Source organism: Bos grunniens, chromosome 1 (genome assembly GCF_055505025.1).
Source record: "Bos grunniens cultivar Pamir isolate PY7600 chromosome 1, Bosgru_T2T1.0, whole genome shotgun sequence".
Taxonomy (NCBI): domain Eukaryota; kingdom Metazoa; phylum Chordata; class Mammalia; order Artiodactyla; family Bovidae; genus Bos; species Bos grunniens.
The window spans coordinates 20591372-20604702 of record NC_141165.1 but is presented as its reverse complement, the minus strand read 5'-3'; the positions used below and the strand labels follow the sequence as shown (position 1 = coordinate 20604702).

The 13331-nt window shown below is 37.8% G+C and overlaps 2 protein-coding genes across 2 annotated transcripts in view; one reads left to right on the top strand and one right to left on the bottom strand.

Moving 5' to 3' along the window:
• Positions 1 to 13331, top strand: part of ACAD11 (acyl-CoA dehydrogenase family member 11) — a 117066-nt gene that overhangs the window by 68359 nt on the left and 35376 nt on the right. Inside the window, exon 13 of the mRNA XM_086352066.1 lies at positions 3747 to 3845. Coding sequence (XP_086208192.1) covers positions 3747 to 3845 — 99 coding nt within the window. The remainder of the gene's footprint in view (positions 1 to 3746; positions 3846 to 13331) is intronic.
• On the bottom strand, positions 4413 to 11387 carry ACKR4 (atypical chemokine receptor 4). The gene is made up of 3 exons (XM_086352295.1): positions 11188 to 11387; positions 8946 to 9325; positions 4413 to 6551 (listed from the first exon to the last, which is right to left on the bottom strand). Exon 3 carries the CDS (start codon positions 6540 to 6542, stop codon positions 5490 to 5492), a length of 1053 nt encoding a protein of 350 aa, XP_086208421.1. The 5' UTR covers positions 6543 to 6551; positions 8946 to 9325; positions 11188 to 11387; the 3' UTR covers positions 4413 to 5489.

The window sequence follows — 13331 nt, the reverse complement described above, 5'->3', positions numbered from 1 at the left end:
GTGGGGTTGCAAAGAGTCGGACACGGCTGAGTGACTTCACTTTCACTTTTCACTTTCATGCATTGGAGAAGGAAATGGCAACCCACTCCAGCGTTCTTGCCTGGAGAATCCCAGGGATAGGGGAGCCTGGTGGGCTGCCGTCTATGGGGTCCCACAGAGTCAGACACGACTAAAGTGACTTAGCAGTAGCAGCAAACCTAATTTCATAATATTTTGACTTGCATTTAAAATTGCCTTCTAAGGTCGTTTAAGATCTTTTTTACCTTAGTGTATGAAACATTCATCTTTGTGATAATTTTATACTGACACTTAAAAAGTACTCCACTCTGCCATAAATCAAAAAAAATAGAACTTTTACCCGTGTTGGTCATATAGCTCAAATTATAAATTATAATCATGTGGGCTGATGAAAGTAGGAGCATGCTAATAAAAGTGGGTCTTGGTATATTTGTACATAGGAAACAGTTAAGAACTCTTACTCAAAAAACAAAGTCATTGTTTTATAATTGAGTTAGAATTAAACTAAGTTTCATCTGGCCATCAATTTATCAGAATCTATTATCCTTCTATAACACTGCATGCATTTATAATAGTAAAACTGGGACCTCCCAGGTGGTCCAGTGGATAAGAATCCACCTGCCAATGCAGGGGACATGGTGTGATCCCTGATCCGGGAAGATTCCACATGCTGCAGAGCAACTAACTCGTGCAACCCAGCTACTGAAGCCCATGCACCTAGAGCCTGTGCTCTACAACAGGAGAAGCCACCACAATGAGGAGCGTGTGCACTGCAACCAGAGAGCAGCCCGCGTTCTCCACAACCAGAGAGCCGGGGCGCAAAACAAAGACCCAGCACAACCATAAATATAAATTAAAAAAGAAAACTTTTAAGTAGAAAGCTCCTTTTCTAAAGAAAGAGTGTCTCTTGTTTTAGAAAGGGAACACATAAACTATTTGAGGGATACTGCTCAAAAGAGCAGCATATTAACAAATGCAGATTACTATGATTTAGAACTAGCCTGTTAAGTTCTAAAATGCAATGCTGTAAAGCAGTCTTCTAAAGGTGTCCTATGGAAAGCTTTCTGAGGACAATAAATGTTGAGCTGGTTTTATAGAATGCAAAATAGATCGATGACAGCATTACTGATAGAATTTGAAAGGCACAGTTAGAAGTTGTTTAAGATACTACAGAAATAGTGTCAGAGATGTAGAAAACAAGCTATGGTTACCAAGGGAGCAAGCGGCAGGGAGGGATAAATTGGGAGATTGGGACTGACATATACACATTATACACACACACACATGTATATAATAGATAACTTGTATATAGCCTACTGTATAGCACAGGGAGCTAATGACCTGTATAGGAAAAGAATCTAAAAAGAGTGGATATTATGATTCACTTTCTTGTACAGCAGAAACTGACACAACATTGTAAATCAAATATACTCCCAAAAAAATTAATTTAAAAAAAGTTGGTTAATATACTAAACCTATGGTGATCAAGACCACCCCCAAGAAAAAGAAATGAAAAAGGCAAAATGGTTGTCTGAGGAGGCCTTACAAATAGCTGTGAAAAGAAGAGAAGCAAAAGGCAAAGGAGAATAGCAAAGATATACCCATTTGAATGCAGAGTTCCAAAGAATAGCAAGGAAAGATAAGAAAGCCTTCCTCAGTGATCAATGCAAAGAAATAGAGGAAAACAGTAGAACAGGAAAGACTAGAGATCTCTTCAAGAAAATTAGAGATACCAAGAGAACATTTCATGCAAAGATGGGCACAATAAAGGACAGAAACGGTATGGACCTAACAGAAGCAGAAGATATTAAGAAGAGGTGGCAAGAATACACAGAAGAACTATACAAAAAAGATCTTCACGACCAAGATAATCACGATGTCAGACATTCTGGAATGCAAAGTCAAGTGGGTCTTAGGAAGCATCACTATGAACAAAGCTAGTGGAGGTGATGGAATTCCAGTTGAGCTATTTCAAATCCTGAAAGATGATGCTGTGAAAGTGCTGTGCTCAATATGCCAGCAAATTGGGAAAACTCAGCAGTGGCCACAGGACTGGAAAAGGTCAGTTTTCATTCCAATCCCAAAGAAAGACAATGCCAAAGAAAGTTCAAACTACCGCACAGTTGCACTCATCTTACACGCTAGCAAAGTGATGCTCAAAATTCTCCAAGCCAGGCTTCAACAGTACATGACCCATGAAATTCCCGATGTTCAAGCTGGATTTAGAAAAGACAGAAGAACCAGAGATCAAATTGCCAACATCTGTTGGATCATCAAAAAAGCGAGAGTTCCAGAAAAACATCTACTTCTGCTTTATTGACTATGCCAAAGCCTTTGACTGTGTGGATCACAACAAACTATGAAAAATTCTTCAAGAGATGAGAATACCTGACCACCTGACCTGCCTCCTGAGAAATCTGTATGCAGGTCAGGAAGCAACAGTTAGAACTGGACATGGAACAACAGACTGGTTCCAAATCGGGAAAGGAGTACATCAAGGCTGTATATTGTCACCCTGCTTATTAAACTTATATGCAGAGTACATAGAAAAAAAAATATGTCGGGATGGATGAAGCACAAGCTGGAATCAAGACTGCCAGGAGAAATATCAATAACCTCAGATATGCAGATTATACCACCCTTATGGCAGAAAGGGAAGAAGAACTGAAGAGTCTCTCTATGAAAGTGAAAAAGGAAAGTGAAAAAGTTGGCTTAAAACTCAACTTTCAGAAAACTAATATCATAGCATCTGGTCCCATCATTTCATGGCAAATAGATGGGGAAATAATGGAAACAGTGACAGACTTTATTGTCTTGGGCTTCAAAATCACTGCAGATGGTGACTGCAGCCAGGAAATTAAAAGACGCCTGCTCATTAGAAGAAAAGTTATGACCAACCTAGACAGCATATTCAAAAGCAGAGACATTACTTTGCCAACAAAGGTCCATCTAGTCAGAGCTATGGTTTTTCCAGTGGTCATGTATGGATGTATAGTCATGTATGGACTATAAAGAAATCTGAGTGCCTAAGAATTGATGCTTTTGAACTGTGGTGTTGAAGAAGACTCTTTGAGAGTTCCTTGGACTGCAAGGAGATCCAACCAGTACATCCTAAAGGAAATCAGTCCTGAATATTCATTGGAAGGACTGATACTTTAGCCATCTGATGCAAACCCTGATGCTGGGAAAGACTGAAAGCACGAGGAGAAGGGGATGACAGAGGATGAGATGGTTGGATGGGATCACTGACTCAATGGACATGAGTTTGAGTAAGCTCCGGGAGTTGGTGATGGACAGGGAAGCCTGGCATGCTGCAGTCCATGGGGTTGCAAAGAGTTGGACACGACTGAGTGACTGAACTGAACTGAACTGATGGTGGGGAAATCTGGCTTGCAAATATGTAGTACAGATTTCCATTGTATGAAGTAAACAATGATATTTTTAATGTGTGTTTGATGATTAGAGAGAGGATTAAGTGAGTTGTAACCCAACTCATGTGTCACTGAGTAAGCCAAAAACACAATTTGGATAGCTGATCTATCTGAGTTGTTCTAAATATTTCATTCATTCTCTCAGTGCACATTTATTGAATACCTACTATGTGTAATGTTAGGAAGATGAAAAAGACAAAGATGCCTCTGTCATCAGGGAGTTCACATTTCTTTAAGTGTCTTTTATAAACCAGTGGTATCTGCCTGCCTGTAAATTCAGCCTTTGCTTATTTGTAGAGCCCGATGTAGCTTCAAGTGATGCCACGAATATTGAATGTAGCATTCAGCGAGATGGAGACAGCTACATAATTAATGGCAAGAAATGGTGGAGCAGTGGTGAGTATTCATAATGATCCTTCATGCCAGATGCTGTGCTAGAATAATAAGATACATAGTTATTCATTTCATGACCACAGTTCTTTAAATTCTACCTTTGAAAGCATTTTCAAATTTAGAAATAGTTGATAAAGGGAAGAAAGCTGAGCACTGAAGAATTGATGCTTTTGAACTGTGGTGTTGGAGAAGACTCTTGAGAGTCCCTTGGACTGCAAGGAGATCAACCAGTCCATTCTAAAGGAGACCAGTCCTGGGTGTTCTTTGGAAGGACTGATGCTAAAGCTGAAACTCCAATACTTTGGCCACCTGATGCGAAGAGTTGACTCATTGGAAAAGACTGATGCTGGGAGGGATTGGGGGCAGGAGGAGAAGGGGACAACAGAGGATGTGATGGCTGGATGGCATCACTGACTCGATGGACGTGAGTCTGAGTGAACTCCGGGAGTTGGTGATGGACAGGGAGGCCTGGCGTGCTGCTATTCGTGGGGTCGCAAAGAGTCGGACACGACTGAGCGACTGAAGTGAACTGAACTGAACTGATAAAAGGAAAGTAATCTTAAAATAATGTCTTGATTAGGCAATGTTTAATTTAAAAGCAGAAAACATCTATTTTTTTTTACAGTTTGTGAGGTAAAATGCACACCATGTTTAGCCATTGTCATTTCTACCAAAATTAAATTTTAGTAGGGGCATATTACCTGAACAATAATAATCTATATATAATTTTTGAAGAGGTAAGCAGTACATGTTATTAAAATTTATTTGTGGTACATATTTTCATTGCTGAAAAATACAAGTGTTTGAGTGATAAATAATAGTCTTTACATATAGGAAAATATTTAGTAAACCTTCAGTAATAGAATCACATAAGTGGATAAGTCCTTTAGGCAATTATAAAAATTAAAACCTGTGCTTGTCTGAGGATTGCTTCTAGAGTATACATGATAAGTCTAATAGGATAACCAGCTTATTACTAAAGAAAGTTGACATAAAAGTAAATTGTATGTTAAGAAACTTACTAGTAATACATTAAAATGGCCAGAAAAGCTTTTTTTTTTCTTTGCTAGTTTTTATTCTTTCTGGAGTTTTATGAAATCACTTACACATTAGAAACAGGAGAAAGAAAAAGACAGCCAGAAAGATTATTTTTTAATTTTTGATTGCTAATTTTTACTCTTTCTGAAGTTTTATGAAATCACTTACAAATTAGGAACAGGAAAAAGAAAAAGTCATTAAATGTTGCTGCATGATTATTCAAGTATTAAAATTATGCAGGAAAATTGTTATGTTAAAATTTAGATAATTTAAAATAACTGTAAATGACCCTTAAATTAAACCACTTTAATAATCTGTTTTAGATGACCTAACTTGTAGAGTTTTTCTTATGTATGACTGTTAATACTATTTTCTTATATTGTTAGCTTTAATTTCTGTGTTTTATGAATTTATTATTTTGTTTCTTCTTTTTCTTGGCTTCTACCCCACTCCCCTTTCCCACCCCAACCTCTTCTTTGCTACAAGTTGCCACCACAGTGTTTGAAATTTGAATTTCTGAAAAATGCAGATGTTTGATGCAGATGCAGATGTTCTCAGTGGGAAGCATCATTCATGTGTATTGAAGCAAGAGACAGATGGGTCTTATATTTAAATGCTGAAAGTACTGGTTGGCTCTGTAGCATCTTCAGATTCGAAAGGAATCTCCTCCACATTTTGTCTTTGTCTTCTCCAGGATCCGTATTTCTTGGCAACTTTCATGATGTAGTTTTTAAAAGAGGTTCCCATGAAAACATACAGGACTGGGTTGAGGCAGCTGTGAAAGAGTGCAATACTCTCTGTGATTTGGATGGCAACATCCATGCGTTTGCTCATGTCACAGTCAGTGATCAGGGAGTAGATGATGTCTATGGCTTGGCAGAACTTGACAATATTATAAGGTAATTGAGTGACAATGAAAACTATGACCACTGTGAACAGAACTTTGAGGGGCTGAGATTTTTTAATGTTAGGCATCTTGATGAGTGTCTTTGCCGTGATGAAGTAGCACACTGCCATGATAAGAAAGGGTATTATAAATCCAATGCAGATTTCCAGGATTTGAATTGATGCTTTCATTGATGTTCCTAGGTGGTATGGAAAGATGGGAACACACCTAGCTTTATGATTTACTGTATAAAAAACCAACTGAGGGATACTCAGCAAGATGGTAGCCACCCAGATGCAGAAACAGATGACCCAGCATGGTTTTCCCACTCCCGATTGACTGGGAGCTTTAGTTACTGCCCAGTATCTGTCTGTGCTGATACAAGCCAGAAACTGCATTCCAGACACAAAATTGACTGTGTACAAGGCTGAAGTGACTTTGCACATGATTTTCCCTAAAACCCACCCATGAACTGCATTAACTGCCCAAAAAGGCAAAGTGAATAGAAGGAATAAATCCGCCACTGCCAAATTCAAGATGTACACATCTGTTTTGGTTCTCCGCTTTTTGTAATAGGCATAAATCGCCACTACAGTGGAATTGCCTGCAAGTCCAATGATGAAAGCTATTGTGAAGAAGGCAGGTAGGAAAACTTTTGCAAATTTTCTGACCTCTTCTTTTATACAGATCACTTCATACTGACTATAGTCATGAGTGTCATTCATTTCATTTTCCTCATAATAGTAATCTGTTGACTGGTTGTATTCCAAAGCCATGGTTCCAATCTAAATGGCAAAAAGAATACAGCATATTTATTTTAATATTGCTTAAATGGAAATACTTTTGCTCTAGCATATGTTTTATGCTTTTATTAGAGAATAGTTTGTTGTTATACCATATGTGAGCCTGAGTCTGCCACTCTTTGAAACTCTTTAATGGAAGTCACATTAGAGTATATCCTCAAGAGTAGTTTTTCATTGCTTGTTTTTACAGGTCTGTACAGGAAATGGGATTTACAGAGGGAAGATAAAAAAAATAATACCCTGGGAAATGTTCTTAATCATTAAGCCCTAAAACTTGTACATACACAACTTTGTGATTCTTATGCAGTATATCAACAATAAATTAAAATGAATTATTTAAAATAAATATTTTACTTATGTTTATTCATGAATTTATTTTAGATTAAGTTAAATAAAGTATCTCAGAATTGTACTTAATTTTAGTTGTTGGCTTTTATAAAACAAAGTCTCCTCGAGTTAGCTTCCCTCCAAAACTTGCCACTGCATGCTGATTGTAAACTACTATTTGATAGAACTGTTATTCCACTAGTCACCTAAGCCTTAAGCCTGCACCATCCTTGATTCCTCTCTTCATCCCTTCATCCCAGATTTTTAGTCTGCCCCTAAATTCTGATTTTACCTTCCAAATAGGTCTCAAATCTGTCTCTTCCTTTTCACATAATTCATCCACATTATTACCTGGCCTATTACAATGTCTTCCCAACTGGTATCCTACTGTTCTCATTCCTTCTTACCACTTCCTTGTCAAAAACATTTTTCTTACTGCCATCAGTGTGCTCTATCTCTAAAATGTCAGTCTTATCACTCTCCTGCTTAGCTCCTCACCTAAAAGACACATCTCTCAAAGATACAATCTAAGTTCTTTACCATGATACCCAAGGCTCCATAATGTAGTCCTACCCATGGTTCCTGTACACCCTCTACTGTACACCTTACACTGTAGACGATGACAGTACTGATTTGCCAGTGGTTTTTGGGCACACACCATGCCATAGTATGCATTTATATCGTTACTCATTCTCTTCTTTTATCTGATATACTATTTCCTTCCCGTCCCTTGAAAGGCCATTTCCTATTCAGTTAACTCAAATTTCACCTTTCTGGAAGACTTTCCCAATCCAATAACTGTATCTATGTATCAACTGTATCTACATATCAGAGAACTGACCTGGTCCTGTGCAGTTTCCCAGACTACCTTTTCCCTCTATGATCTAAGTTCCCTAAGACTGTGACCTATTGGATTTCTGTTTGTAATTAATAACTGAAGACAGTGACTGGTACACTCTAGGTGGCCAGCAAATATTTATCAACTATAATGTTTACTAGTAAGTATAAAGCTGTTACTTTAGGAATGGAAAGATGATATTCCAGGAATCTTGTGTCTCATCATTAAGTTATTCTACTATGTTGTCAATTAATACCCTGTAGTATTAAGATAAGCTTGCACAAAATTCACATTTTAAAATATATAATAATTACTTTTAGCATTTTTATTATAGTGCTAAGCTTTGTTATGCTTTTTCCTTAGCCCTTCTGTCTTCCTTGGGATATTTTTTGTCCTTGGAAGAATATCAAATGTTCTTATAGAATCATTAATGAAGAAATTATTTTCAAAACAGTACACCAGCTTATGCTACATTTTCAAAAGAATATTCTTATACTTGCTAACCTTTTGTAAATGAGTAAAGCAAAATGAAGAAGGCCACATAGAGGAAAAATACCACATAGAACTGCTTTCATTTTGTAAAAATCAGGTGCTCACAATTTTAAATGACTTTTATCCTTATAGTTATTTGAAAAGTTATGTGAAAAGTTCCAATCTAGAAGACCACTCTAGTGTTCATTCTCTTATATGTTAATTATTAACACAATATGAACTTTGTTCTTTCCTTCTCTTTTATCACAGAAATCTTGAAGCTGGTGATAAGGTATAATATGGCCAAACAGTATAAGATATTAAGGAAAGATATTTTAAAAGAATTAATCATACTAAAAATATGAGTAAATAAAAATAGGACTGGAAATTATTTGCAGAAATGATCCTTCTTGCAGATAAATAGAAACACATTTAAATGCCTTTATAATTATTACAAGAATTTAAAAAATTGGTGTTTATAAAACAAAGCAAGAAAAAATGGTATAGCAAAACCTGTTATTAACAAAGCTTTATAGGCAAATAATGGTATTAAAATAATATTTTATTCTTGCTATATTCATATTTTTAAGGTTGAAGTGTAAAACTTTTCAAATAGCTCTTTTTTGCACCTGTAAACTTTTATGCCTTGACTCCCTCTGCATAGATAAATATACAAAATCTTTGGACTTTTAAAAAAAGTCATATCTAACTCTGAATGAAGAAGAAAGAAAAAAACCAACCTGTTTCAGTAGGCAGACAGGAGCAGTCTTGAATGCAGAGAGTAAAATCAAATGACACTCTCTAACTCAGACTACTTTTGTTTTCGTTTCTACACCCCGCCTTTGTCTTACATCCAGGAGGGCTTTCCGGAAATGTAATCTTGTGAGCACTTGATCTTTTATTTATGTTTAACCGTCCTGTGAAGTCATATCCAAGTTCTTAAATATCTTTGGTTATAAACTTGAAGGAATTCAATCTTGTTTCAAAAGCTACAGACCTTTCCAAGTTTCCACTTAACTGAAGGGAATGGGAACATGCCTGCAGCTGAGGTACTGACTGCCAAACCAAGAGAATTCACCAGAGCACCTCAAGGCAGCTAATAAGTACTTGTAGGTAGTATCTAGACAAAAACAGTAAAACAAAAATGATTGTAACTCAGACAATTATCTTTTTGAAGATTAAATTATCAAAAATAAATTCTGAGTAATCATTAAGAATTTATAGTAGAATTTAAATTTTTATACCAGATCATTTTATATTTTAATATTTAAACTGTGAGACTCTCCTTGGCTTCACTGAACTCCTCCTCTGTCATTGACCCCAGAGTATGCCTTTCCCCATTACTTTAAATTCTTGTGCCTTCTTGTAATCTTCAATGACCAGCCACAAACTTTTCACATCCTTCTGTCTGGGAAGCCTATCTCAACTGTCTCCCCCTCCACCCATTTCCAAACAAATGAAAGTTAGAGAAAGAAATGTATGCAGATTTAACACTAGTAGGCTGTTTGACCTGGACTCTCCTCACATTTGCATGACAGTTCCCTTATTTACTTTCTCAGAGGAAACTAGGCTTAGTCTCTACCTTCAGAAGTTATTTCAGACCCATACCTTTTTTTCTCTAAGCAGTTGATCTAACATTCCTGTTGGTTCACAGAAAAGAAGCTCTAGGTCACTGAGGTCTTCACCTTCCACTTGTGTGTCTGAGGGTACAGCCAGGTTCTCCTCCTTGTTATCTACCAGTCTTTGAGGAAGAGTTATTTGCATGCAGCTAAATCATCTCACCCAGAAAAAAACTACCTAGATTTGCAGTGTTTGCCATTCTTCATGGTGTAAATACTCACTCCATGGCCAGTTTCAGCTACCAATGTGAATTCACTGAGGGCAACTTTGCTAAGAGATGAGTATTTTCAGCCTTTCGTAGGAGGCTCTAGCACAATTCTTCAAAGGAGGCATCTCTGCTGCTGACCATAGCTGATCATTATTCTGATCTCTTATGAAGGATACTGCTCTTAATATTATCCCTGTCCTCTCTAGGGGCTTCCCAGGTGGCTCGGTTGTAGCCATGCATTCCAGGAAACAAACTCACTCAGAAGGACAATGCAGATACTGGAGTGCAGTTTATTAGACCGGCAGGCCCAAGGCAGAGTCTCATCTTAGTCAAGGACCCCAACCAGCATTTGTGAAAATCTTTTATACCCCATGTGTACATGTCCGAACCCACCACCCCAAATTCCTTGAGACTTACATAAACCAAGGAAAATACAATCCAAATAACCCCATCATTCATGTGCTATGTGCTCATGTGCTCAAACAGTCAAACAATTAGCCAATAATCAATAAATCCAAGGTTACACTCCAATAGATAGAGAAAAATTTATGGCCTGTCTGGAGGAAGGGGTGATAAGTGTATGTTTTCTCTTAGGTGATGAGTAACCTAGATACGATCTTCAAGGTTCCCCTGTCTGGAGGGGGTCTTATCCTTCTGTTGTTGTTTTCATAGGCACTAAACACAGAGTTCAGAGTCTATTGGAAAGGTGGCCGAGCATAATCAGCATGAACAGGCCTAAGATGGAATCCAGGCCCTTTGAATTCTTTCTTCAACTCAGTGGTAAAGAATCAGCCTCCCAATGCAGGAGATGCAGGAAACGTAGGTTCGATCCCTGAGCAGGGAAGATCCCCTGGGGTAGGAAATGGCAACCCACTCCAGAATTGTTGTCTAGGGAATCCCATGGGCAGAGGAGCCTGGCAGGAGTCTAGGGAGTCAAAAAGAGTCAGACGCAACTGAGCATACATGCACACCCTCTCTAGACTCTCTGGTCTTTCACTTTCTCTTACCTTTTATTCTTTTTTTTCCTTATGTATTTTGAGGCCAGGTGGAAGCAAACAAGCGACCTTCCACTAAATTCTTAGAATGATCTACAAGTTCCCACAAGGTCTGCCTCCATCCCTCATTACTTCTCTGACTTATTTCCTTTTACTCACCCCTTTCCTGGCTTATTCTGCCACACCAGCCTCCATGCTGTTTTGAAATGTACCAGGCACATTCCTTCTTAGGGCTTTTGTATTGACTCTTCAATCTGCCTGGAATGTGCTTTCTTTTAATATCCACACGGTTCACTCCCTCATGTCTTTCAAGTCTTTGTCCAATCACCACCTCCTCATTGAGGCAACCTCTGACTATTCTATTTAAAATATTGTCACAAAACAAATGAACAAGCATTAAACAAAACAGAAAGTTATAGATACAAACAAAAAACAGATGTTTACCAGATGGGAGGAGGAAGACGGGGGGAAAGAAATAGGTGAGGGAGATTAAGAGATTACAAATTCTTAAGAAGGAATTACAAACTTCCAGTTGCAAAGTAAATGAATCATGGGGATGAAATGTACAGTGTGTATAGTCAATAAGTAATTTTTGTATGGTGGCATATCGTAACTAGATTTATCATAGTGGTCACTTGAAAATGTATAAAAATATCCAATCACTATGTCATATAATGGGAACTAATATAAAGTCATAGGTCAATTGTACTTTGAAAACAAGCAACCATTAAAAAAAAAGAGATCAGATATGTGGTTACCACAGGCAGGTGGGTGTGTGTGTGCATGCTCAGTCACATCCAACTCTTTAATATCCATACTACATATTGAATTAATGTTTTAGGGGAGGAGCTAAGATGGCAGAGGAGTAGGCCAGGGAGAACAGTTTCTCCCCCACAAATTCATCAAAAGAACATTTAAACGCCAAGTAAATTCCACAAAACAACTTCTGAATGCCGACAGAGGACATCAGGCACCCAGAAAAGCAACCCAAGTCTTCGAAACGAGATGTTTTATCAATGGTGCTATATAGAAGGAGAAGTTTTGAAAAGACTGTAAAAACAGGACCGATAACTGGAAGCAGGAGGCTTAAGTCCAAACCCTGACTCCAGGGAACTCCTGACTCCAGGGAACATTAATTGACAGGAGCTCATCAAACACCTTCATACCTACACTGAAACCAAGCACCACACAAGGGCCAACAAGTGCCAGGGCAAGACATACCAAGCAAATTCTCCAGCAACACAGGAACACAGCCCTGAGCTCCAAGATACAGGCTGCCCAAAGTCACCCCAAAACCATAGACATCTCATAACTTATTACTGGACACTTCATTGCACTCCAGAGAGAAGAAATACAACTCCACCCACCAGAACACCGACATGAGCTTCCCTAACCAAGAAACCTTGACAAGCCACCTGTACAAACCCACACACAGCGAGGAAACACCACAATAAAGAGAACTCCACAAACTGCCAGAATACAGAAAGGACACCCCAAACTCAGCAATTTAAACAAGATGAAGAGACAGAGGAATACCCAGCAGATAAAGGAACAGGATAAATGCCCACCAAACCAAACAAAAGAGGAAGAGATAGAGAATCTACCTGATAAAGAATTCCAAATAATAACAGTGAAATTGATCCAAAATCTTGAAACCAAAATGGAATCACAGATAAATAGCCTGGAGACAAGGATTGAGAAGATGCAAGAAACGTTTAACAAGGACCTAGAAGAAATAATATAGAGTCAATATATAATGAATAATGCAATAAATGAAATTAAAAACACTCTAGAGGCAACAAATAGTAGAATAACAGAGGCAGAAGATAGGAGTAGTGAATTAGAATGGTAGAAATAAATGAATTAGAGAGAAAAAAAGAAAAATGAATTAAAAGAAATGAGGACAATCTCAGAGACCTCCAGGACAATATTAAATGCTACAACATTCGAATCATAGGGGTCCCAGAAGAAGAAGACAAAAAGAAAGACCATGAGAAAATACTTGAGGAAATAATAGTTGAAAACGTCCCTAAAATGGGGAAGGAAATAATCACCCAAGTCCAAGAAACCCAGAGAGTCCCAAACAGGATAAACCCAAGGCGAAACACCCCAAGACATATATTAATCAAATTAACAAAGATCAAACACAAAGAACAAATATTAAAAGCAGCAAGGAAAAAAAAAATAAAATAAAAGCAGCAAGGGAAAAACAACAAATAACACACAAGGTAATTCCCATAAGGATAACAGCTGATCTTTCAGTAGAAACTCTTCAAGCCAGGAGGGAATGGCAAGACATACTT